The sequence below is a fragment of the Canis aureus genome, chromosome 27 (genome assembly GCF_053574225.1).
Source record: "Canis aureus isolate CA01 chromosome 27, VMU_Caureus_v.1.0, whole genome shotgun sequence".
Lineage (NCBI taxonomy): Eukaryota > Metazoa > Chordata > Mammalia > Carnivora > Canidae > Canis > Canis aureus.
This window is the reverse complement of record NC_135637.1, coordinates 4077180-4103941: the sequence shown is the minus strand read 5'-3', so window position 1 is coordinate 4103941 and position 26762 is coordinate 4077180. Positions and strand designations below refer to the sequence as shown.

Sequence of the window (26762 nt, the reverse complement as noted above, 5' to 3'; positions counted from 1 at the left end):
CACCCCAGATGTGGGCTCTGAGGGTCCGAGGGACAAGGCTTGGGGCCCTCTCGACTGTTACTTTCCCGGAGAAATGAACCCAGGTTGAAAGTGATCAAAACCCCAGAGCACCACCAGGCTCTGGGGCTCCTTGACAAGTGATGCTTGCAGGGTGGCTGGCCTAACTGCTATCAATTAGTCACCAAAGAAAGAGTGCCCTGTCGATTTGAATTAGCTCAGATAAGCCACTTAATTTAATTTTAAAATGACTATCAGGTGCTTAAAAGAGCAGAAGAAATAACAAACAATGCTTCTCATTTCATTTGTCCCCAAGCAGTTGACTGTGCATCAACGTTGTCAGTTTAATTAGCTTCCGCCGGCAAGGGAAGCAGCATGGCCCGGCTCTAGTTCATGCCAGGGCAGCTTTTGGGGGCCCATGGTTGCCGGGCTGCCACCCAGCTGCAGCCGCTTAGCCCCCGCCCCCACTGCCTCTGCTCTCAGACCCCGAGCTCTGCGCAGCTCCCTCCTCCTGCTTCCTGCAGCCCCAGGACAGCCTGGGCAGGCAGCCTCTGGTGATGGAGCTCCAGGCCTCCTCAGCGCCAACACATCACAGACAGCAGACACCTGCCCCCCTAGACCCCAGCAGCGTCGGAGGGTACAGTTCCAGCACGCTGGTGAAAAGTGGCATCTCCTCCTGTTGGGAACAGGCTGTCCTCATTGTAGCAACTGTGCTGCCATCCCCTCCCCGCCCCCAACACGCACCACGAGCACCAATCCTTGAAGCGGGGCTGTGGCTCCTAGGGACACAGGACGCAGTTCCTGTGAGCCTCAGGTCACCTCTTTGTTCCCTGCTCAGCAGACCACTTTATTTGGTTGTGTTTCTGTGTAGAGACACTTTATTTAATCTACATTGTCATCGACCTCCACCAGCAAGAGAAGTTCCACCTGAACAAATGCGTCAAACTGGAGCATTTTCTCCGCTGGCTCACTACCGCCTTCCTGGGCTTAGGACACATGCTTCGCACCATGGTGGGGCCACTTTAAACAGTGGACTTACCCACAAAAGCCACAGCAAGGTGAGAACAGGCAGCATGCAGCCTGTGAGGACACAGTGCCAGGCAGCACTGGGAGCAGCCGCGCGGTGCCACCCACGGCTTACAAAGGAGTCAGGGGCACAGAGACACTATGCACCCGTAACAAGCCCGTTTGATCAGCAGCATGTTGATGATGATCTTGTCATTGGTGGAAACTGCAGGGCGTTCCTCATCCATCAGCCAGTGTCCTTGTGGGAAGAGGGAACAGGACATAGAGCACCACCAGGAGGCAGGGGTGGAGGGAGGCAGCCACCCAAGCCAGGAGAGTCAGGGAGGATCCTCCCCCAAGCCCACGGAGGGAGCAGGGAGCACTTCCCGGCCACACCTTAATTCTGGGCTTCTGGACCCAGAGCTGTGGGAGGACAGGCCTCTGTGGTTTCGAGGCCCCAGCTTGAGTTCTTTGTCAGGCACAGTGTTCAGGGCAAGCTGTCACGGGGCATGGCAGGCCAGTGGTTGGGGTCCCACGCAAGCAAGTGACACGGCTTCCAGGCTAGCAGCGGGGGCCTGAGAGGTACCCCTTCAGGGCCCTTGGTAGCAGGGCCGCGGCTGGCCACTGGGCACCATCACCTCCTCAGCGCCCCAGGCTAGCACATGGGGAGACTCTCAGCACACCGAGGTGATGGGGGAGGCTGTGTGGTGGGTGCCTGCATCAAGGCAGCCCAGCAGACAGGACATTTCCCAGTGGCTTCCAGGTGCTGTGGGTGTCGTAGTCCAGCTGGAATATCCATGTTTCTGATGCCCAAACGTGTGGTGGCCTCCCTGACCTCTAGCAGGAGTTCTGTGTCTCACGACCAGCACTGGGCCCTCCCAGTGCCAGGAGCTGGAGCCCAGGGCCAGTGTGACCGGAGGGATGCAACTCCCCACCATGAGGTCAGCCCTGTGCCCAGGGGTTGGCTGCCAAGGCACCAAGAGAGCCGTCCCCGCACCTGCTGTGTGGCCCTTCATCTGCGAGACACCCTGGGCTTCCCAGAAGCTGTCGAAACTGCTCCCCTGGGCTGTGAGGAGGGAACTTTCCCCATGTTTGCCTAGAGCCCTGGAAACAAGTTACACCCTGCACTGCTGCCTGAGGTGTCCCAAGGGTCTGAAAGAGCTTTCTCCTGTGTGGGTTCTCTGCTGCCAGCAGTGGTGAGGCCCACAAGCCGGCTCCCAGTGCCGCTGCCTTCCCCCCAACTTCCCCCCCAATCCCTCTATCCGCCTGGGTGTGCCTGGGGTGAGGGCTCAGCCCTGAAATCCACTAGTGCCCACAGCGCCCTGGAGCCAGGACCCACATGCCCGGGCCACCCTGTGCCTGCAGGGAGTCAGGGGCCCCAGGACCAGGACAGGGCGGGTGCTGGGGGACGTGTGGTCTGTGGAGGAGGCTGCAGACCTCAGCGCCCCCCATCTCATTTCCTCTTCCAGGCATCCCCTCCCTCAGGGCCCTGAGGCCACTGCTGTGGTGGGGGAGTGGGGGTGGGGGCTTCTGGGGTTCTCAGAAGAGTCTTCATCCCTGTGAACATTGGGTCCCTGGCCAGCCCCACCCAGGAGCCCCCTCCCTGTCCCCCATCTCTGGCTGTCCTGGTTCCCTGCCCCACTCCCTGCTCTACTCTCCCACCACCCACATCCAGCCCTGGTCCCCGCCCCCCACTGCCCTCCCTGCCCTGCTCCCCCCAACCTGCTTCCTGGCCCACCCCCTGCCCTTCTCTTGGGGACCGCACCCTGGGCCAGGCCCCTGCTTCCCACAGGGTCCACTCACCCAGCCAGTCTCAACCATAACTGAAGATTCATTGGAGCAATAAATATTTTTATTAGACAAAATTAAATTCTGATGCACGTGATCTCTGTCGAGAGCAGAGCAAAGGGAAAACCTCTGTGTGTTCCCTGCTCCTCATTAGAAGCATCTGCTTGTGAACAGTCCTGCCCAGAGCCCCACTGCTCATTAGGTTTGGTGACCAATGAACCGTTTTAAATAAACAACATGAGTTTTTCTAAATTCACTGCAGAGCCAATTTATAATTGGATTAATGGAAGAAGTGGACTTGCTATTAAGTTTTATTAGATTCTATTTACTTGTATCTTTGCCATTTGAACATGACTATTGGTTAAAAAGAAAAAAAAAAAAAACCATTCAGTGCAGCCAGGGAGAGTGCAGGGGAACAGGTGTGGCATGGAGCAGATCTGCCTAGGAACCCCTGACTGGCGCCAGGGAAAGTGTGAGTGCGCCTGGTGCTGCGTATCTTCTGTCCTCAGAGCCTCTGTGTCCCCACCTATAAAATGGACACAGAAGTTCTCAGCACCACTCAGGGTTATTTTGAGGATGATGTGGGATTGCAATTTCAAACCTATTTCTCCCTCTTCCTCCTTCTTCCCAGAGTGCTCGCCAGCACTTTCCCAAGCAGGTGGGGATAGGGGATCACTTGGCCGTAGACCTTCTTTGCTCTGACGAGAACCCCCTGTGTTATGTGGCTGAGAAGACACTGTGTCCAGAGCCCTGGGACGATGCAAACAGGGAGGCACTGGTCGGTGTCCAACAGCTGACCATTCCCACTGACAAGTATGTCCACCTCAGACAACTTCCAGCCACCCACCTTCCATTTGGGAGCCTGTCTCACTTCCACATGATAGATGAACCAAGAGTGTGGGTGATAATAAAATGAGAATAAATAGCAAGTAGTGAGTTTGGAGTATTTACCTTTGTTTTCAACATAACATATTTAATTGTAGGTTCAGGGTAATTTACTTTTGGCAATAGCTGTATTTCACAATTGGTTCACAAAATTCCTGAAAATGTAAAAATTGACTCCTGCAAGTGGTATGGTCCAGCTGGCAGACATCACTGGAGGTGACAAAACCTGCCTGATTTCCTCTCCAGCACTGCTCCACAGGACCCAGGTGCCCATCTGCGATGGTGGGTGCTCCCGTTGCTCCTGTAGCTCCAGCCCCACAAGTGGCCCAGGCTCCTGGTCCCTTCAGCTGCTGGAAGGTGAGTCCCAGGATGCCCCAGTACCCCCCACCTTGAAGCCTCGGCACTTCCATCATGCGATCTGTTGCCTGCATGGGAGCCCCTGTTTGATGGATCCTTGCTGGCACAGTGGGGTGGCCTCAACCACAGACCAGTGTTTCAAAAGAAGACAGAGAGGAAAAATTACTGTGCTTTGAAGCCGAGGAAGTGTGAACACGAATCTAGTCAGGGTTTCGGGGGCTGGGTTCACTCCAGGACAAGCCACGGATGGTGTGAGAGCGTCTTCTGAATCCAGGATGGTGGGGTGGGGGGTCAGGGGAGTGCATGTCACTGTGAGTTAGGATAGACAGGGATCTGCACCAGCGGGAATGCCCACCAGCCACTGCCACGGCCACACCTCACCGCGACCACAAAATTGGTCAGGAACGTGTCCACAGACCTGACGATCTGCCAGGCCACCCTCTGTTCTCTCCATTCTCAGTCCAAAGAGCCCAGGGGCATCAGCTGGGCTCTTTGGACTGAGTTCCCCACCCCAGGCCCTGGATTCTCAGGCAGTTCTGGAAAAGCCCAAGCCTGGGTGGAGGGTACAGTTGCTCACGAGGCAGGAAGGTCTGCAGTGAACGAACGTAAGAGAGCTCCGGGACCAAGCCTTGTGGGAAGGCGGTTTGTCTGTCATGGATACAGCAGACAGAGCGCCACTGCCTCGAACCCACTGCTATGGTGCCCGTAGGCCCGGCTGCCTGTCCTCGGTGACCTGCGTCCTCAGAGCCGGGCGCCAGCCAGGACCCAACAGCAGGCTTTCAAACTGTGCCGCCTCCCGTGAGGATGGGAGGTTTGTGGCGACACGTCCATCTTCTGCGAGGCTGTGTGGCACAACCAGCACTTTGATGAGGCTGTCAGTCTGCCTGATGAATTGTAACACCAAGAGTTTTATGGTTTTAAGCTGTGACACTTTCTATTCTAAACCACTGGCAATCCCCTTAGTGGGCCATGGCTGCTACATCTCACCCTCACTCAGGACACCCCTGGATTTGAGTGTGCTCAGGTCTTTGGTGAGAGGTGGACTCTGGAGGCCTCACTCACTACCAGCTATTTGCCACCATTATGGTCTTAAAATTGGGGGATGATCTGAAATAGAGAGTTTTTGGGGACTTGGGTCAGAGCTGGTCAAGTTCCCTGGGGAGAGCGGGGACCTCGGGATGGGCAGGGCTCCCTGCAGCAGCAGAAAGTAGGGGACTGGGCCCCAGGAAGGAGCAGGGGAGGAGCAGCAGGGAGCAGGGGGAGCCATGGGGCCTGGGATGGGGGACAGTGAGGTGCAGACTCCCGGGGTCTCTGCGGGGCCAGAGAACAGCGGATGTCAGATTGGGTGCCCTTTGACCCCGAGGGTAGGTCAGAGCCTCCACCTTCCCCAGAGATGGCCCATAGGAGAGGGAGAGGAGCTGCTGTCTCAGGGCTCGGATGCCCTGGCCCTACCAGAACAGCGCTCCTCTGCAGAGACAAGCACAGCTGGGGCAGATAGCTGTGATGTTTCCCTGGAGGGGCAGGTGGGCCCCTGTCCTCCCTGGAAGGTGGGCTGCCTGGCCCTGGACAAAGGGAACATGTGGGTCATATGTGCCCCCAGCCTGAAGCCTTGCTGTCCAGAAACCCTGCCAACCTGCTCCAGGCTACTCTACAAGAATGGGGGCGACTTGGAAATCACAAATGGCGCCACTATTTCTGCCCCTGGGAGACCCCAGGAGGGACACCAGGAGGACATCGGGAGCCCCCACTGGGAGGACTGGGTGGTTCAGCTTGCAGAGGCTCGGCCTCTGTCTGGGTGAGCCAGGCCAGCCTGGATGCCCTGTCATCAGATGGCCCAGGCCTTCCACTCAGAATTATGGTGCAGCTGGTGTCAGGGTGCTGCTGGCATAGGGGTGCAGCCAGTATGGGTGTACTGGTAGTTTCAGGGAGCAGCTGGTGTCAGGTGCACCTGGTGTTGGGTATAGCCGGGCACCAGGTCTGATGGGGGACGGGGACAGGACTATCCAGCTTTGCTCCCAGGTAGATGCACCCCATCTGCCCTGTAACATTCAGTGCAATCATAAAACACCATCCTGCCCGGAGACAGCATTCTTGAGCCCCTGGGACGGCCCTGTGCGGCCTGTGCTGCTTCTCCACTCTGGCCCTGGAGCAAGAAAGCTGTGCTGGACAATATATGAACAGATGGGTGTGGCTGTGTGCCAATAAAACTTTATTTATAAAAACAGGCACAGGGCCAGGGGTCATCATTTGCTGACCCCTGCCTCAGAGCAATAAGGGGAAGTGCCTGGCCCTGGGTGAGATGCTACAACAGGGGCCCCGATCCCGGACGACCCAGCAGGTGGGACTCCTGTGGATGAGACAAGCCCTGTGCCCTCTGATCCACTCTGTGCCAGATGGAAGCAGCACAATCTCCTAGTCTCAGCACTGCCCGGGGCGCCGTGCGGACCACTGCAGGTGCATCTGCTGGGTTTCCCTCTCCCCAGCCTTGGAGAGGGCTCTGCTCTGCTCTCCCGGGCTTTGCCTTAGATGACCAGAAGACGGAAGAGGGCACAGTTCTGCCTGGAGGGGACGGGAGCTTGGCAGCCCTCTGAGTTCTCGGGGGTTACTTTGACGAGGGGGGAATGTACAGGGGCTTCAGCACATGCAGAGTGGGCCGTCCCAGTGGCCTGGACAGGAATACCGGAGAAAAGGCACGTGATTTGGAGCTGGAGTTGGCTTCAGGGTCTGTGCTCCTGGTGGGGTGGCTGGTCCTGGGCATCTGCTTCCAAGTGCACGGGGAGGTCCCCGCTGTCCCAGAGACATAGCCTGTTGGCAGCTGAGCTGAGGTCCCGGCCAGGGGTGGCGCAGAGCACATCCAGGGCCCTTTGGGTCCCAGTGGTGCGGTAGGAGGGAAGGGGCCTGAGTCCTGGCACCCGGCCCAGCAGGTGGGCCCGATGCCTTCCCCAGGTCCTTAAGGTATACATCAGGGGAGGGGTGCAGGGTGGGGCTGGGGTCAGTGCCGCCCATGCTTGATCCAATTTCTAATGGTCCACTTCTGCCCTGAACACCTCTGCACCACCAGCCGAAGCCCGAAGTTGGCGTCCTTGGACATCTCCACCTCCAGGCACCTGCCAGTGTCTCGGCTCACGATGGGGCCACTCTGTGGGGAGGGGAACCGGGTTGGCATGGACGCCTTGGGGTCCCTGAGAGCATCTTGGGAGTGGGGGTGATGACACACCCCATGCAGGTCACAGCTTGGCCACCAGAGACTCAGGGAACTATCTGTCCCCCATCCCTTGTCCCTGCCTGGTCCTCTGTCCTCGGGCATCTTTACCCTACCAGCCACGTCACCAGCCTGCCTTGCTCCTGGAATCTAAGGAGTGACTTAGCAAAATGGAGACAGGGCCCCGAGATGGAAGGCTCCCCCATGTGCCTCCTGCCTTTATCATATCTGACTTGCCCATCGATCACCCCTGCAGCTTCCCTGGTCCTCCAGACATCAAGGACTCTGGCCCAGCCTGAGGACCCCAGGTTGTATACTATATGTTCTCCATTTTTTCCAAACAGGTGCTTCTTACCATCCCAACCCCAAACCTGGTGTCCTGGGGACCTCTGACCCTTACTGACTCTGCCTCAAAGCAGGACAGCTCACCCCTGCAGCCTCTCCTGTAACTGGAAGCCCTCAGACCCCAACGCCGAGGGCAGGGCCACCTGACAGTGTTCATTTGTCATGGGTCCACCCCATGGGAGTGATGGCAGAGGGCATGCAGGGCTGAGGTTGGGGGACAGAGACAGGGATGTCTCCTGGAAGACACCTGCAGCCCCTGCTGGGGAAGGGGATGGTCAGGGAAGGCTGGGAGTGGCTCCCCAGGGTACAAAGACCATGGTGGCAGGTTTCTCAGGACCCTCACAATGCAGTCCCATGGGTGGAGAGTTCTAGAGGAGCAGATCAGACACTCTGATCCTCGACCCCAGATCCTGGCAATGTGACGTCAGGGTCTGAGCACACATGACAGCTGACATGAGGTCACAGTGGAGCAGGTGCCACCCGTCCCATGCCAGTATCCTCAACAGGGGAGAGATTTGGATACACAGAGGCCAGATGGCAGGTGGAAGAAGGAGGAGGGAGGGGGCCTGGAGAGGCTGGAGTGGCAGGAAGGACCCCCCCAGGGCCCATGGTGGGAGCACCGCCCTGTAGATGCCTGGTTGGAGTTCCAGCTCCACGAGGGTGAGAGTGTGCCTGTCTGGTGATTCGCTGGCAGCCTCGGAACACAGCGGGGATGTAGGATGCAACTGGGTTTTAGGGAGAGGGGTAGGGTACTGCTCAGGCCTGTAGGGTGCTTGGCAGGGCTGAGGGAGACAGGGGTTCCGGGTGAGGTCACGGGAGGACACATGGGAGTTCCTCACCACGGAGGGTGAATGGAGGTGAAGGCGACCTCGGGGCTCCCAGAGAAGAGTGTGCAGTATTTGGATGGACGCAGGGCAGGGCGAGCTGAGGGTGGGCAGAGGGCAGGGGCCTGTGGACAGGGCCCCACGGAGGAAGGCCAGCTGGATGGCAGTGGGGGCAGGAATCTGCTCACAGGAGGCCCAGGGCCATGGGGCTGGGAGAAGCTGGAAGCCCCTTCCCTGGGCGCAGGCGGCCCGCTGGGGCTGGTGTGCGGTTCTCACCCGGGTGCCATCCTAGCCAGTGGCTGCTGTTGGGCAGGGGCCTGTGTCGGAGTGGCCACCTGTGACTCACCTGCCCTAGTGTTTGTTCTTGGGGCGGGAACTTCTAACCCTGTGTCATCGTCCCAGCAGCGCCAGGGCCCGGGGGGCTGATTCCCGCAGAGCCTGGCCAGCAGTGGCGGCAGGGCGTCTGGGTAGGGGCCCTGCCCCGTCTGTCCCTTCCATCTGACCGCGCCCCGGGAGGCCAGAGGACGCACGAGTGTGAGGGCACTGCAGTGCATGACCAGCCCAGTGGGCCCCTCCCCGGCTGAGTGACCCTGGGCAAGCAGCCTAACCTCTGAGAGGGGTCAACCCCTCCTGCCCTCACAGCTCCCACCCCAGGGGCCAGCCCAGGGGCCCTGGGGGTCTCAGCCACCCGCTGACCTGGGTGAAGTCCCACAGCCGCTGCGCAGGCCGGGCCACATCCTCGCACTTCTTCAGGGCGGGCGTGCGGCTCCTGCCCTCATCCACCAGGCACTTGGAGTCCGGCAGGAAAGCGGTGGAGCCCAGCGGCCCCAGCTGCAGCAGGCCCTCTGTGCTGTACCGCACCAGCTGCCGCAGGACCGGGAACAGGGGTCAGGGAAGGCGGGAGGGCGAGGCAACGCCACCCCCACCAGCCCACTCACCACGACTTCCTGGGGAGCGCCAGGCCCTGGGGCGGCGGGGAGGGGCTGGTGTGCCCAGAGAGCCCACCTGGGGATGCCCTTCAGATAGCCCCGTTCCCTGGCCCTGCTCCTGCCCTAAGATCCCCCAGCAGGACTGCCTCACTCCCTCCCAGAACTTTGCTCTGAGGAGGACACTGTCACACATGCCCTCAGGGCACCCCATCTGCCCTCAAACAACCCTGAGGTGAACATATTTCCATGGGGAAGGCAACCCCAAGTTCATGCATGCCTCGATCCTACTTCACATGTGCTCATGACAGAAGCCAGTCCTAGAGATCCTTGCCATTCCCAGCTGTGGCCTTGGGCAAGTCATGCCACTTTCTCGGCCTGGGGTCCCTTGTGCAGGAGTTTCTGACAGCGCCTGCCAGGCAGGGCTGCTGTGAAAATCCCATGGACGCAATACAGAAGCAAGCAGCACCAGCTCCGTTAGCCAGCAGGTGTGCCTGTACCTCAGCCCTCTCCCTGCAGGCGCGAGTTTGCACACACCTGGATGCACTGCTGCTGTGTTTTCCAGCACAATCCCATGGAACATAGGCAGCTCCCACCCTACATGCTCCGTGGCAGTGACTCTGAGCTCTCCTATTAAGGGTGGGGATCTGCGACCTCCTCTGGGTCTTTCTGGGGAGCATGTGAACATCACGGTGTGCTGCTGTCCGACCTCTGAAGTGGGCGCCCCTGGCTGTCCTGGGGTGCTTGCCCTCAGAACCGGGCGGCCTGGGGAGAGGTCCCATGGGAGGGTCTGCGGCCCTCCTGAGCAGACAGCACAGCTCGCCAGACGGGTGAGCCCCGGCTTGGAAGTGGGTCCTCGGTCCTGCTGGGTGGTCTGGGCTGGCGTGGCACCAGCACATGTGTGAGCCACACCAGGAGCAGGCTGCGTGGTTTGTGGCATCTATCTCGTGCCCAGGACGTGGAGACAACCTCAGTCCCCCCGATCATCTCCTGCAGTTCTTTGTTTGGTGCGTACACATCCTCCCCTTGGGCACCAGCCAGAGAATCGACCACGGAGTCTGATGAGCCCAGGAGACTCGATGTCCTCTCTGAGGCCACGTCAGACTCCTGGTGGGTGAATCTGTCTTTTGTCTCAATGTGGAAGCAGCTGGGAGAGGCCCAGTGGGGTCCTGGGACGAGGCTGTGTGAGGGGCACAGTGAGGGGAAAACCACACTCTGCTCCAGCGTGACAGGCCCGGCCCTCATGCCTGCCACACACCACCGCTTCTCCATGACCGGGGCTGGCACAGGTCACTGCAGGTTTCCAGTGCAAGGACATCCGAGTGCTACTCAGACGCAGAGAGCTCGTGGAGGGGAGCCGAGTGTCATTTGGGGAAATCACTCTGGGGCTTAATTTAAATAAAGCTGACAGTCATTCTGAAGTATTACCTTTATCAGCAGATTTACCGGGACCAGAGTCATCAGGCTCCACGCCGGGGCCTGCACTTCAGCATCACCCTGAGCTCTGAGCACACACCTGCCCCTACATCATCTGGTTCTGTGGGCCTGGAGCCTGGACATCAGTGTAGACATTTCCAAAGCCACCTCCCACGCCCAGCAATGATTGAAGATCACGAGCGGGAACCATGATACCTCCAGGTTCTGTCCACACTATGGCAAACGCTTTCCCACACAATCCACTCTGGTCCACACGATAGCCCTGAGAGGTACCATCACAGCCCCATCGATGGATGCAGACTGAGGCAAGCAATTTGCCCAAGGCTTGCTTGGCACCGCAAGCCCTGCTCTGAGTCTACCTGGGGCAGGGGGGTCTCCCCGAGGGTCCCCACGCTGCCCCTGAGAGCTTGGACTTAGCCTGCCGTGCCCCTACCTGGGAGGACATCCCGTGGCACGGATAGAGGATTGCGTGGTCATCGTCTTCTGCTCCCTGGTCCAGGCAGTAGCCGCTGGCTTTGCTGTTTCTCACCTATGACCAGAAACCGAAGGAGAAACCTCACGGTGAGGGTGGGGGTTCCCAGAGACCAGGGCAAGGCCACCCATCCCCACTCAGGGCAGAGGGGCCTGCTGGGTGGCCAGCACCTTGGGAGTGTGAGCTGCAGGAACGGACAGGCCAGTCAGGACTGTCCGCCCTGGACACTCCTCCTAGCCTCACACCGAGCGCTAGCCAGGCCGGAGTGCACACGTTCCTTCCACATGGGGTCCTGGGTTCCCCAGAAACAGCTGGAGCCCCGAGGGAAGGGGGGCGCCTTCCCCAGCAGCACTGATCAGGGTGATGGGCGGGGGGAGGGGAGGGTACATAGCACCCTTTCTCACTGGCTTGAGAGAGACCCGAGAGTGTGGTTGTGCCCGCAATGGCTGGTGCAGACATGTGCATGTCATGCAGTCAACGAGTCTGAGCCCACATATGTGTTGTTTGCACTTAGATAATGCACTGTGTTTATGTGAGTGTGTCACTGTGTCCGTCCCAGTGGTTTTGGAGCACCTGCTCACCTGACAGTTTGTCTTCAGGACAGGACCCATGAGTCTGTGTGCACATGAGCAAAACTGTGTGCAAATGTGTACTTCCGTGTCTGTGTGCACTTGCACATACATGAGTGCAGACCCTAACATATTCACAGGGGCCCACGTTCATGTGGATGAATAGATGTGCACATTCGCGCGTGGGTGTATTTGTGCACATACGTGTGTCACTGTGCGCTTCCGTATGCAGGTACTTGGCTGTGAGCCTAGGCATCTCTTCTGCTCCGCACCCTGTATGTGTGCGTGTGGCTCTCTATGCCCGTGAGCACTCATGTGCCTATGGGTGAGGGTGTGGCCTGGGGGGCCCTCCCAGTGGAGGCGGTACCTCTCCGTACGTGAGGGTGTCGTTGTAGGTCCTCATCTCCGGGTACACGTTCTCCAGGTACCACTTAAAGCTGCGGCATTTCAGGCGCTGCCGTAGGGCCAGCCGTTCAGACACGTCCCCAAAGTCCACCCCTGGGTTCTGCAAGGTGGGAAGTGAGGCAGGAAGGGAGCTGGCATTGCCGAGTCCCCAGGGCCAGGTCTCTGCCTGTGATGGGGGACCCCCAAGACCTGGGGGCAGCCCCACCCCTTCTCTTCCCCCAGAACCCCTGGAGGTCTGGGCAGCAGCTCCCGATGGGAAGGGCCTGCTTCTCCAACCTGGACAGATGGCCCCGGGCTGTGGGCTGGCTGGGAGGTCACCTCTGAGCCCTGGGAATATACTGCCTGACTAGACTGCTGTTTAGCTGGAATCTCTGCAGACAGTCTACACTGCGGGGTGATGTATGGGAGCTTTGGGCCATGGTAGGGTATCAGCTTGATCACTGCTCCCACAGCCCAATGGGAGGCTGGCCATGTGTGTGTGGACGAGCCCTAGAAAAAACTGAGGCTTGCTGGATGTCCCTGGTCAGCAACATACTGTGCACCGCATCCCACGGCATTGCTGTGAGAGGGCTCTCTGTCCAGCTCCTGGGAGTCTGTACTTCTTACTGCAAGAACCATCACCCTGAGCACAACAGCTTCCCTGAGTTCTGGGTCCTTCTAGCCAAACGCTGAACCGCAGGGTAGCCTTGGGGTCCTGGCTGCGGCAACGAGCACTAAGCTTTTGCAGGTGTGAGCAGGTTTGAGCCAGTGCCCTCCTCTGGCTCCACTCTGGGCTGCAGACAGCTGGCCAAGCCCGTGGCTGGAAGGCGTGCTGCCCTCGGGGTGCCCTGCTCCCTCATCCATGTGGTGGGCACAGCTGCAGAGATACCCCAGGGCCTTCACATCAGGATCCGGTGAGTCGTGGGAGTGGAGGCCCCCGAGGCCCCGAGAATTAGATATGGGAGGGCATCTGCTGGCTCTGGCTCGGAACTCTGACCCCTCATGCCCGCGGCCTGCAGGCCCCATGGGAACAGCACCTGGGTTCCCTTCTGAGAAGTAATGGGGACGTTTCCTGCATCTGTTCCCTTGGTGGGAAATGAGGCTTTCAAGAGACACTGAGCCCTCCGTCCATCTCTGATAAATGTGTGTGTTTCCGTGGCGTTCTTCCTCTTGCTGGAAACTGCCATGTGGGGAACTGGTGGGGAAGTAGGTCTGCCCACAGTGGTCCCTCCTCCCTCCCTAGGGGGTCGTGTGAGCCGGTGGCCCCGCCTCGCACTGGGGCAGCATTACCCAAATGCCAGGCACGCGCTGCTGGTGGGTGGCGTGCTGGTTCAGGAGGGTGCGGAGAGAAACTCACGTAACAGACATAATGTGTTTCTGTAACTCGTGTCACGTGTTTGAAGCTCTGTGTGTGGACAGGGAAGCACACACAGATATACATGAGTGTGCAGGGTCGTGACACAAGATGTGGCTCTTACTGTGGGCTGATGCGTGTGGGGGACGCGGGGCCTCACACGCTCCCATGGCCAGGGAAGCAGCACGAGTGCAGGGGTGCCCAGCAGCCTGGATGTCACCCCACATAAGGGGTGGCCTCTCTCAGCACCTGCCCTCAATCACTGTCACAGAGGCAGGGGAACAGGTCTCCTAAGTTTCTAAGAAAAGCCAGAATATGGGCTATTTATGGGAAATTAGCTGATTACAAAGTAAAAAATCACAAACAGTGGCCCCTAACTAGACATGTGTCAAAAGCACCTGGACCGGAAGCAGGCGTCCATGGTGGGGGGGCGGTGGCCTCCCACACCCTGGATGTGGAGATTTTGGCCACAGGGAGGAAGAAGCCCCGGCGCCCACGACACCACCGATGGACCTGGAGAACACGGAGCTCAGCGGAAGAGCCAGACACAATGGGGGAGACGTTGTAGGGTCCATTTGTAGGAAGTGCCCAGGATGGGCACATTGGAAGACATGGATCAGGCAGGTGGCCGTGGGGGCGGGCACACGGGGGCTGGCAGCTCACGGCGGAGCGATTCTGACTGGGGTGATGTTTTTGGAACTAGGTCACTACCTAGTCCATGGTTGCAGGGCACTGTGGGTGTGCTCAGCGCCCGCGAACTGCGTGCTCTGAAAAGGCTGAAGTGGTAGATTTGGTATCATGTATGCTCAGCCACAGCAAACATAAACAGAAGCCGCGTCCGCGTGCTGGCTGCCAGGCAGGGAGCTGGAGCGGCCCCGCCCCCGGAGCCACGGGGGGCCAGTTCGCGGGTGTTTCTAGGTGGGTGGGTGGATCCCTGGGTGGGGTCAGCCCTGGGTGCCGGAGATCGGGGAAGAGCCAACGCTCACATGCCCCCGCCAGCAGCTCCCTTTACCATGGAAAACATCCACCAAAAAGCGAGGGGCCCCTAAGCGGGACCGGCATTCGGGGAGCCTCTCCCAGATGGGCCCCCTTGGGGTGGGGTGCGCCTGCACCCTGGCCCGGCTCGCCCCACCCTCCATGCCTCCACCCAGCTTACGGTCATGGGGATGTTCCAGGCCATGTACACGTGGGACTTGAAGCTGTCCATCCACACCTCGGCTGCCCGCAGGGCGTTGCGCTTGGCGTAGTAGTCGATGTCATTGTTGTAGGGCTTCTTGGAACGCTCGATGTGAGCCACGCGGGAGCAGGGCAGCACCTCCATGCTGCCGCCGCACTGCCACACCTTCGGGGACACCATACAGCCACTGGGTGGCCCCAGCCCTTCCCGGTGTAGCCCCCACCCCTGCTTACAGGCCCCAGGACACACCTTCCAGAGGGCACCATACGGTGGGCTTTCCCCAGGAAGAGCATCTGTGGCCTTGGGTCAAGTGCTCTGGGGCCTGGGCACACGGTGCCTTCCCTTCTGGGTTTCCTACCAGATTTCATCCCCCTGCCCCCCACTGCCCGAGAGCCTGCTCTGTGTGGGGCAGGGGGGGAGGCGCCTGGTCCAGGGCTCACATACCAGCAGCTGCCCCCCAGCCCCGGGAACAGACCCACAAACTAATTTGAAAAGAGGATGCCAACCAGTCCACACCCCTGCGATCTAGCACTTACTTCGCAAATGCAGCTCCAAGCACTCCAAACACACACTCTTGGCTAAAGGGAACATCTTACAGCTGCTTCCTTGAAAATAGCATCCCCCGAAGTAGCTGACCATCCCCACAGACCCCACCCAGGGAGAAAAGTGGTTTGCACCACGATGCCCTGATGCATGCTGGGTCTGTCTTGTCTCCACGCAGCCCGACCATCCTGACATCCCTGCTCCTCCCTTGCCCTACTCTGCCTCCAGAAAGCAGAGAGGAGGGCAGATCTCACAGCTGACGACTGACACCACCGCTGGCTGGAGGTCACATCTGGGCAAGTTGGACCTGCTGTGCGTGGGGGAGGCAGTGGGTTCCTTATGATCTGAGCTCTTGGCCACCAGTCTCCTGCTGCCTGGTGCCCTGCCCACCTTGGACCACCCCTCTGCATCCCTCGCACAGGGCCCAGGGGGCAGCTCCTTTGAGACGATGGCACAGATCCTGCCCCGGGACCAGGGGTCCCACTGAAGTTTGCTTCTCTGTGCTGAGCGGTGAGCAGCCGACACTGCGTGGCTTCTAGGGGAGGGGTCGCCGGGTGCCAGGAGGACGCAGGGCTTCTGTGCAGCCAGCCTGGGGACTTCTGCCACTTCCACTCACAGGCCTCCCACCAAACCCAGCCACCGGCCCAGCTGCTGGAACTGGGAACGCAGGTGGAAACGTGTGAACCAGGAATCTTCCCGAAGGCAAACATGGACGTGCAATAGTGGGAGCCCTGCAGGCCTGCAGAGACATTGCCTTGCTGCTCCTCACGCCTCCTGCGGCCACCACACCACCACACTGTGTCTCTGGAGGGCCCAGCAGGCCTCTGCTGCCGTCACTGTGCTCCCAGGGCTCCCCACCCTCTCCTTCTGCCCCCCCATGCCCCCAGGGCCTGTGCACCTGCTCTTCCCTCTGGGGGAGCACGCCCCTGTCTCTGTGCCAGGCCACCCACAAGCCTCTGCTCAGATGCCACTCCTCCCCACCCTCCCCTCTGAAGCTGCAGCCCCTCAGCCCCTCGGCCTACTGGCTCCCCTGGTCTGTTCCTCCCGACATGTGAGCTCCAGGACGACTGCCCTCCCCTTTGCCCCCACTGCGGGACTCAGAACAGCCTGTATGCAGTCCCCATGCCTGGTAAGCAGTTGTATGATGAATGAATGGATTCCCTTTGAGGAATGTGTTAGCAGCCACTAGCCCTGCTGCCCCACAGGACTTTGCACAGGGATGGGCATGTTCTGGATCTGGGTGGCCAGTATGGTAGCCACAGCCACGCATGGCCACTGCACCTTTGAAGTGTGGCTGGCCAGGCTAAGGAGCCAGCATCTTTATTTTATTAGATGTCAACTAATTTGGAATTGATTTGTGCAACCATGTGTGGCTAGCACAGCCCTGAGACAGGATGACTGGAAAGGCCTTGTGGGATCTGGCTCAGGGGCGTCAAGCTTTAGTCGTGTGAGGACGGCTGGACACAGACCCTCGTGTGGGGCTTTGTGGTGAGTTCAGGGCCCCTTCAGGCCCCCATCCCTTTCTTGGGTAAAACTGTCCTCAGAGGCAAGGAAGGGTCCCATGGCAGGGGCGTCGTGTGGCAGGTGGAAACCAACTGTCCTGAAGTAGCGCCCCTGCCCCTGAGCTGGGACAGAGTGAGCTGGGCCTGGGGCTTGTGGGCATCACCGCACAGGCAACTTCTGTGCGGGGCAGGGACGAGGGGCTCAACGGGGGCATTTCCACATGGAGGTGATGACGCCATGGCTCCAGACCCTGACTCAAGTCACATCACAGACCCCATGTGCCCCCAACCTGTACCCCATTCTAGAGGTGGCCATGAAGATCATCCTGGCCAATGAGATGAAAGCAGAAGTCTCAGGGTGAGGCTTTGGGGAAAGCTATGGTTTAAGGACATAAGGTCCAGAAGCATGGCAGTCATCTTGCAGCCGTAAGGCCACACACACAAGGCTTCAGGTCTATACACGAAGGATGGTGGCTAGAAGGTTAGAGCCTGTCAGCCCTGTGCTTTGTTAGAGGCCCAGATCCCCATCTGTCCCAGCCTGCCTTAGGGGTTTTCTGTTGCTACATTCCTAACCGAGGAAGCCAGACTAGGAGGTGGTACTGGGAGGTGCACTGGGGGTGGACTTCACTCTTACTACTGAGGCACCAAGAGGTCACGAGACAGGTCCATGGTCACACAGTGGCTTCATGGGGTGGGGGTGGGGGGTGGGAGCCAGAACTACGCATGACCCCCGAGGCTGCCTCTCCACCCAGAGCCGAGGGGGTGCCACGGAGGGCTGAGCGCCACTGTCACACCCACCCCAGGCTCAACCACTAATTATCTCAATCAGCGTGGTTAATTGGCACTCAGACAGAAACAGCAAATACGGAGGGAGGACCAGGTGTCGGGTCTGCAGGCAGCTCTTCAGAGGGAAGGAGCTCAGGGGGCCCCACAGATCGGAGCCCCTCGGACATTGGAGCTGGTGTCTACAGCTGGGGTTCCAGCGGGGGTTCCTGAGGGTCCTCTGCCCTTGTGGGCGGGCCCTGCTTCTGAAAAAACTGGAATTTGTGACTGGTCTGCACAGGAGCCAGCAAGCGGCTCATCCACCGTACAGAGGTCAGACTGTCCTTGTTGCCCCTGTGCACTGTGAGCCCACGGGGAGCCCTGTGGGAGCCTGGCCATTAGGGCTGCCTGCGCCTGGCGCTCACATGACACCCACGCTGAAGCAAGGTGCCTGTCTCTCACTAGCTTCTCCATTCTCTCCACACCATTGCCATAATCCAAGTGACACTTTCCTGGAGCGCCGCACTATTTAAAGGCCAGAGTTTCCTGCGTCTGAATGTGAGAGGGCAAATGACCCCAGCTGCCTGGCTTTGCCCTCCTCTGCATAGTGCTGGGAGGAGAATGTGCCCTCCATCATTTTTATGGAGATGCTTTCTGGACTCTGACTTCATTTAATTTGTAGCTCAGCATGACACCCACCCCTCAGTGGCCCTGAGCTTCTCAGCAAGCCCTGTTCGTCCTCACTTGCCCTGAGCTGATCGGTGAAGGGATACCTGAGCCCAAGTGCACACAGTGGGGCCTCTGGAGAGCTCCTGGTGGAGAGGCTGGGACAGGAGCCCACAAACTTTACTCTTCATCAGAATCTTTGGGAGTAGTTTAGAATCCTGTGGTCCAGGCCTCATGCTCATCCGACTACATCATGCACACACACATGTGCACTTACACACACACTTCACCCCTCCCCGGCCCTCCTGTGTCTGTGACAGCCCTGATTGGGGTCGCGGTTCCGTGGAGCAGCTGTCCTGCCCCATGATGCAGACACTCAGGAGGCCACCAGGGCCCCTACATTCTGCAGGCAGCACGAAGCCCAGGCCCCCAGCGCACGGGCCTCCTAGAGCAGAGCTGGCCCTGATGCATCAGCACAGGGCAAAGCCCAAGTTAGGAGGCCAGGGCCTCCAGCAGAGACCCCCGACTCTCAAGGCCTCTGGAGTTGGCTCCAAGAAGCATCACTGTGGCCTTAGGGAACAGGGGAAGAGTAGGAGTCCAGATCCTGCTGCCTTATTCACAGTGGACTCTGCAGACCTCACCACTGCTCTGGGGAGACCTGGTTGGACATGGTGGTCGCAGGTCAGCTTTGCCCTAACTGAACTCCTGAGCATGCTGTGGAAGGGGGCCCGCAGGAGGACCAGTCAGGTCAAAGCTGCAGAGGGGCACACAGATGGGGTCCTGGCCCTCCTCCATCAGAATCTGCTTTGTAGCAATGTTTGAGAAGCACCTGGTGGAGAGCAATGGGGAGAGGATGCTGCCAGGCCTGGCTCCCACTTATTCCCAGCCCCGATGGCTTGGGCTTCCATCAGATGCCTGCCCCCAAACCAGGCTGGCCCAGCAGCCCTTGAGTGCAAGTGGGGAGAAGCCAGTGCCTGTGATTCCACTGCCTCCAGAGGGTCAGGGCTGGGCCTGGGTATTAACCACGTCTTCTAATTTTCTATATTTGATGCTGTGACGTCTGGGGCCTCGCTGACCCTGAAGGGACTGTCCCTCCCCGGACTGGGCAATTCCCAGGGGCAGTAAGCAACCCGCTGAGGGGCTCTTTCTGTGTGCAAACCACCCAACCCCAGAAAGCCTCTGTCCTGGCCTCGTCCACCTGCAGCCTTCTGACCCTCCTGCTGCCTCCCCAAGTGCCCTGTGTGGCCTGGTGAGAAATACACTTTTCTCAGTGGCAGCCGAGTCCTGACCTGCTGAGCAACAACACAGCTGGCAGCTGCCTGGGGACTCAGAATCCCTTAGTGGCTGCCTCCCAGAGCAGGGTGCACGCACAGCCTCACGGCTGCCTCAGAGAGGCCTGATCCTGCTAGTATCCTATGTTGGCTGTGGTGGACAGAGCTTCTGGCTTCTGGGCAAAATCAGAGTGTGCTCCTTGAGAGTGAAGACGTCGATAGCCAGGAGCTTCTAGTGGTGTGAATGAGATGGTCTGTGGCATCCCTGACCTCTGGTCCAGCCCACAGAAAGCTCACTTGGGAGGAAATGCTGCACAAAGGTCTTGGGATTTGCAGACCTGATGCGGCGTGGGCCTGGTGCCTTCCCAGCCATTGTGGCAGAATAGAAGTAATTAGGTTTTGTCCTTGACCAGCCCAGGATCTTCAACTCCTTCTCACAGGATTTGCAGATGATACAGCAGGGGCTTTCAGGAACAAAAATAATTCCTTGCTCTAGGCTGCATCATGATTGGCATCCAAATTAAGGCTGGGTGTAGTGCGTTTCCATGTGCTCAGATGTGAGTTCAGGTAGGAAGGGTTTTCTGAGCATGGCGCTTCAGCTCCTGGTGACACTGTTTCTTCAGTAGCTGCCCTGACTGACAGTGTGCCATTAAGTCCTCCTAAGGAGACATCCTTCCCCACATCCTTCCCCACCTGTCCATCCATCATCTACTCATTCACTCACCCACCCATCCATCTATGCACTCATCCATCCACCCATTCATCCACCCATCCATCCACTCATCCATTCATTTACCACCCTCCCACCCACCCATCCATCTGCCCATCCACCCTTCTACCCATCCACCCATTTATCATCCTCCTATCCATCCATCCATCCATCCATCCATCCATCCACATTAATCCAAACAACCAGCCCCAACTATCCAGGGGCCGTGCAGAGCTGTACTATTGAGATGAGGCTATGACAGGGAGAGGTGAACAAGCTCAGCCTCCTAGCCCAGGCCTCCAGACCAAAAGCCAGAAGCCCGGAGGTCCAGATCAAGGCTGGCAGGGCCCAGGCATCCAGCCACACAGGACATCTAACCTGGTGCAAACCCACCAGGGGCCCAGCCACCATCTTCCTTTTGGTAGTGCAGAATTTCCGCCTTCAACAAACAACCAGGGCTTCATGTTCACTCAGGAGAAACTGTGTGTATGACTTTTGGAGATTTTGCCTCTGAATCTAATTTAAAAGACTTTCAGGAATGCCTGAGTGGATCAGTGGTTGAGCGTCTGCCTTTGGCTCAGGTCATGATCCCTGGGTCTTGGGATTGAGTCCCACATTGGGGTCCCCACAGGAAGTCTGCTTCTCCCTCTGCCTATGTCTCTCTCTCTCTCTCTCTCTGCATCTCTCATGAATAAATAAAATCTTTAAAAAAATCTCCAATCTGCTCAATGCTCCCTGTCCCCCCCCGCCGCCCCCTCCCCCCCCCCCGCCAATGCAGCCACGGGCTGATGTCCCCCTCTTGTCACACAGACCCCTTGTTCTGCAGGAGTGACACTGCACTAGGCGCAGAATTAACTGGGTTTAGCTTTGGGAAGGCAAGTCCATCTCCCAGGGCTCAGCTGGGCTCAATTCATACATTTTTGACAAGAAAACGTCTCTCCCTGGGACAATATGTATATACACACATTTGCTCTAAAACAGCTACTTCCATGTTCCACTCCCGCTACCAGACCCACAGAAACTTCCAAGCTGGACTTTTATTCCAAGTTCCTGCCACTTGTTTCCCAGATGTGCTGAACACCCAAGCAAACAAAAAGAAAAAAAAATGGTTTCCTTCATTTTGAAACTGAGTGGATCTGAAAGTGTGATCCCTGGACCAGCAGCAGCAGCCTTACCTGGGAGCACTTTAGAGATGCATGTGGTTGGCCCCTCCAGACCTGCTGAACAGACACCCGGATGGGCCCGGGCCCAGCAGTCTGTATCTTAACAAGCCCTCCAGGGGATTCTGATGCTCGTGAGTTTGGAGGCAGCTGCGCTAAGTGCTTCTCTCCCCTTTGTCCACCCTCGAAGCACTCTGGGCATTGGGCATAGTCCTCAATCCCAGTAGCTCTGTCCTTTGGACACTACTGGAGGGTGGGGCTGCGTGTTCTTGCACTTTCTGTCCTCAAGCAGAGGTGAGGCTGTACCTCCTGGGTCATGCCCCCCGCATCTCCTGATCCAGGCCCACAGCAGCTGGACAAAGCGACAGAGGGGTATCTAGTTAAGGCCACAGGTGTGGACATCTTCTCTATCTTCCCCGAACACACAGTGGTAGGTACATTATTTAAAAGTTACAAGTATATTTGGAAAAGAAGAGGAAGCTCCCCACCACGCAGAAGGAGCAGACAGCTGCTGTGGGACTGGGCTGGAGCTCTGAGGTGCAGGCAACTGACCTCACGGACAGCCAGGGACCACGTCTGTGGCTGGGCACTGGCTGGGTGCCCCAACCATGAGCAGAAGAGCTGCTCCCTGGGCTGCAGCCAGACAGCGGGACAGGAAGAAGAGATGCATAGCCCATGGAACACTGGGCCCAGCGGGTCTTGGGGTGAAATCTAAGCTGCTTAGTTCCGAGCTGGGGCCTGGGGGGCCAGCATCCATGGACCAGTAAGCATGAAGATACAATTTCCATGAAAGATGGGATCTCAAACGGATGCACAGAGCACATGAAGAAAACCCAGTTCCAGAAGAATCACCCACCAACCCAAGATGGGATTTAGGAAAGAGGCCAAGAAGCACGTTCACAGGTCCCGAGGGCTTTCAGAGATGAAGGAAGGAGGGGAAACCATTCATCAAGAAAGAGGAGAGCTTGAATCAAAGCAAGCAGTTCTAAGAACAGCCACATAATGAAAAATACTAGCAGAACATGTTGTAAATATGAAATACTCTCATTAAGATTGAAAACCAAAGTTGAGGAAGTGGCTTGGGTAGCCGTCTGGACACAGCTGAGGAGAGAACTCACTCACTGGGGTGTGGGGCTGAGGAGATGACCCAGAACACGCAGCAGATCAGGGCAGAGATGGGAAGCAGGAGGCCAGGGGGGCACCTCCCACTAGGTATGCAGCTGGACGCCCAGGTGGTGGGTCCACATGCCAGGAGCCCTGGTGCTCTCCGTATTTGTGAAAGGACATCAGCCTCTGTTGACAGCATCTATTGGGACCTGAGGGGAAGGCAGGGCAAAGAATGCACCAGACGCGAAGGGTCGGGGGCTCAGTCGGTCTCCCGGTCACTCCTGGTGGAGTGCTGACTGTCAGCCAGCTCAAGTGATGCACCGATGGAGCAGAAGTTGATGAAATGTTTCCAAGGTTCGGTTGAAAGAGGGGACACAAGACACCAGCCAAGAAAACTCTACAGCAACGATGTGGAAAGATGCAACTGCCGGCACCACACGTCCTACGAGCGGAGTGAGCAGGACAGGTGAGCACCCCCGTCAGTGTCAGCAGAGAAGGATGGGCATTTGGTGCGTGGAGTGAGAAGCCCGGGCCTGTTATTTTCAGACAATACAAGGAAAGATCACAACCTTACTTGTATAGAAAGTATGTTCCAGAAGGATTTAAGCCTTTAGTGTGGGGACTGCAGGTGTTGGGAGCTATGGTCAAGCAGCTTCCCAGATTCAGACCTGCCTCTCTGAGCATGCAGTGAAGACCTCGGGGAGGGAACACGTGTGCTGACATGTCTGCGGGCAAGGCCACCACGTATGCAAAATGGCTCTGAAAGGACATGCATCTGGGCACTGACAGAGAATTACTGTGACTTTCATTTTGTTCCAGTTTGCTTACCTCAGTGTTTTTCTAATAAAAGTCATTTTTATGAAGGAAAGGAGAATGGTACCCAGAAATGCCTGCGTACATACTAATGAGTAGTCACTGGGTGTTTGTCGTGTTTCAGGCCAAGAACTTCCATTTCATCCTTGCCAGCCCTGGAGTTCAGTCCTACCACCCCTCTCCATGATAGATGGAGAAACTAAGGCTCAGAGGGGCCCAGCTGGCTAACTGGCAGAGCCCAGCTCCAAGCACAGGTCTCAAGGTGGGGGGCCTCTGATGACCCTGTGCAAGAAACAGGGCTCTTCCACAAAGATGTTCACGGGAACAGAGGCTCTGCCCCCTGCCTGGAGGCCTGCTTCCTCTGGTTGGGGGCACCTGGGGGCAGGTGAGTAGACCCTGCCCCGTGGGCTGCCGGGGAGCAGGGATGCATCCTTACCTTGTCAGGTATCCTTACCACGTGCATGTAGAACAAGCCTTTCCTGAAAGCAGCAAGAACAGGACCTTACTATGGGCTCCCAACCCTCTCCTGCACCTGCTGCTCACAGAGGAAGGTTTGGCACCAGCCTGAGGTGCACCGCATACTCCTCTGACATCTAGAAGCCATGTGGGCCGTGGAGCAGCATGGGCACCCCTCCCTAGCACCCTCCCTCAGTGACTCTGCCGCTCCCCTGCTCTGGGAGGGTGAGGGAAACCCCGCCATCCTGGGCCCGAGATGCTTGACGCCAACATCCCCCAAGGGCATCTGAAGGCGCAGTGATGGACCCCAGCACTAAAAAGGCTTTCCTGTAACACTGTAGAGCGGCGAGTCTGAAAGTCTCAAAATAGAGAAGCAAACGATTTCCAGCTTGTGTTCTGCAGATGGCTCTCCCAGCCGAGATCCAAGCCGCTTGATTCTGTCTTGGCCTCTATTAACTGAACGGAGGCAATGGATTCATTTGCCCCTAATTGGCTCTCAGACTCTCCTCATTAGGGGATGAGCAGCTGGCATTTCTACAATCACAGAAATGGAACTTGGCCCCAGACCACAGAGTTACTCCTCCAAGTGGGCCTGGCTGCCTGCGCTGAGGACAGATCAGAAACGGCTATGGCTACAAGGCTTGTCTGCACAGGAAGGCAGGAGAAAGACCATAGGGCCGCTTGTGGTCTCTGCCATGAGGGCCACACTCTTGCCAGGCATGCTTCTGCCTCAGGGCCTTTGCATGTGCTGTCCCCTCAGCTGGGAATGCCTTTCCCTCCCACAGTGCACAGCTTGCTTCCTCTGCTCCTTCTCACTGGCTCAGGTATTGGCATTCCTTCCCTGGTTACCCCATCCAAAGTGACAACTCTCCACCCCTTCCCTGTCTGTGTTTTTCTACTGGTGCTGCAGAGAGCACACCACACACCATAGGCATTTATTGGAGGTGAGCAGAGACCTGTGTCTGCTGTGTCCCCTGCTGCACCCCCAGCACCCAGGATGTGCCCCACCCTGGGCTCCAGCATCTAGCGGGTCACAGAGTGCCTCTGCCTTCCAGATGATTCCTATACTCCTTCTACAAATGCATGGAACACTGACTACTCATGGTCAGCTTCAGCAGCAAACAAGCATCGAGCGAGGCAGGTGTAGCCCCTGCCTTCACAGACGGCAGGGAGGGGGAAGCACCAGCAAGGGGCCACAGGGGCCCAGCCGCGGCTACACCGTGGGAGGAAGAGGCTGTGGGGCTGAGAGCCGAGCTGGAAGGGGCAGCCACAGAGGGGCCAGTGTGGCTTGGCCGTGGAAGAACAGTTGGAGCCTTCCTGAGTGTGGAGGTGGGTGGGGAATGGGGCACAGGGTGGTGGTGCTGCGGGTCCTGTGGATCACAGGAGCGAATCTGGGCTTAGTTCTCAGAGTGAGGAGTCTGGGGCTCTCTGGGCTTCCACATGGGATGAGGCCAGGAGGGAGGAGGGCTGCAGAGGAGCTGCCACAGGACCCCTTCACCCTGTCCATCCCCCCAACTGTCAGCATCTCCGGGGGATAGTGATGTCTGCTCTGGGGACACAAATGGAGCCTGCCTGGTCACCCTGCTGTCGCCCCTCTGTGCCTATCTCTGGCCCACGGCAGGTGGGTTTGTGGGGAGACCCTGCTCTAAACTCAGGAACCGGACCGGGGCTCTAGGCCGGTGGCAGGTGCAAGTGAGCTGCTGCCCTGACAGCACCACCAGCATCCCCACGGCAGAGGCACCAGGGCCGGTGTGACTATGGCCTCCAGCAGTTGGCCTGCCTGCACCGCGAGCCGGGAGCAGGGGCGTGGGCCGCGTTGCTGGTCCCGTGTTCGCCCCAGTCCTCTCCGCCCTGTCCCTGCCTGCATCTTCCTCTCTCCCTTCTCATATTTATAGTTTATGTCCTTTTCCTGGAATGTTCCTGTTTCCTGGCAAGCTACCTGAAACCCAGCAGCAACAAGAGTAAAAAGGAACATGTATAAACATGCAGGTCCACGCGGTTTATGTACATGAAGCACACATAACACACGTGAAGTGATACTGTATGAGCATGTCCATCCCTAGTGTCCATGCTGGCATCTGTTCAGACATCTAAGCCGTATTTGTAACCATGTCCATCCCACGTCTATGCCCATGTCGCCTCCCTTAGCAAAGTGGCCCCCTCCCCTTCCCCCAGCAGCACCAGAGCCCCCCCACCCACCCAGGCAGGACCTTGCGCAGCAGCCCTGAGCCCAGACCCCACTGTACGCCATGGAGACCAAGGCTGGGGACACTGGGGTCCCGCCCGTGATCACCCCGCAGGGGTGCTGAGCACAGTCGGGCTCCGGGGTCTCCTTTTGCTACATGTCCCTCTTCAAATGCCCCAGAGAATGCCTGTCTATGCTACCCCTGGCCTCTGATGTCCTGCTGGCCACCAGGTGAGACCCGTCCCTGTCCTTCCTCCATCTCTGATCGCCAACACCAGCACAGGCTGCTGGCTGCTCACAGGGCACACCTCCTCTGCTGGACTGGGGTGTTCCCAGGTGCTGCCACCCCTCCATCACCTTGTGTCCTGGTGTTTCCCAGGCTCTGACCCCACGTCTAGATGCCAGATAATTAAATAGAATTGCAAACAATTCTGAAATGCTTCAGAGAATTTGAGATGTGGTGTATGTTTAATATATTGGATAAACTAGAACTTTCTCAGCATTTGGGGGAATTTCTGCTGTGATGCCAGACACTCAAAGTGCTTCAACAGGAGCATAAACACACTATATTTGTGTTGTTATAAAAGGTTCAAGGGGATTTAATCAACTCAGGGCAGAAATGGAACTGATTGTTGTTGAATAGTATTTAATCTGTTCAATCCGAGTTAATCAAACATTAATCAAAGAAAAGGGAGAGGTGAGCGTTCTTACTGGATGAGATTTATACCCATAACCCCAAGAGTCCCTGGGTTTAACCAAAAAGCCTAAAGCAAATGGGTTTAGAAATGTGTGATTTCGACAAACTGTGTAGAAATTTTTCAGGACCAGCCTAAGCGATCCCTGTGAACAAAGGCTCCAGAGGGAAA

General features: G+C 57.9%; 1 protein-coding gene across 4 annotated transcripts in view; it reads right to left on the bottom strand.

Moving 5' to 3' along the window:
* Positions 1-2832: 2832 nt before the first annotated feature.
* GALNT9 (polypeptide N-acetylgalactosaminyltransferase 9) overlaps positions 2833-26762 on the bottom strand; it is an 80058-nt gene continuing 56128 nt past the window's right edge. For 3 of the 4 annotated variants that reach the window (XM_077875162.1, XM_077875164.1, XM_077875165.1), the window contains 5 exons: positions 14702-14887; positions 12175-12312; positions 11200-11295; positions 9100-9267; positions 3724-7171 (listed from right to left, as the gene is read on the bottom strand). In XM_077875162.1, coding sequence (XP_077731288.1) covers positions 7025-7171; positions 9100-9267; positions 11200-11295; positions 12175-12312; positions 14702-14887 — 735 coding nt within the window. In that variant the 3' untranslated portion in view covers positions 3724-7024. Of the gene's footprint in view, positions 3541-3723; positions 7172-9099; positions 9268-11199; positions 11296-12174; positions 12313-14701; positions 14888-26762 lie in introns of those variants that run through there. The other variant, XM_077875163.1, reaches the window with a different exon arrangement.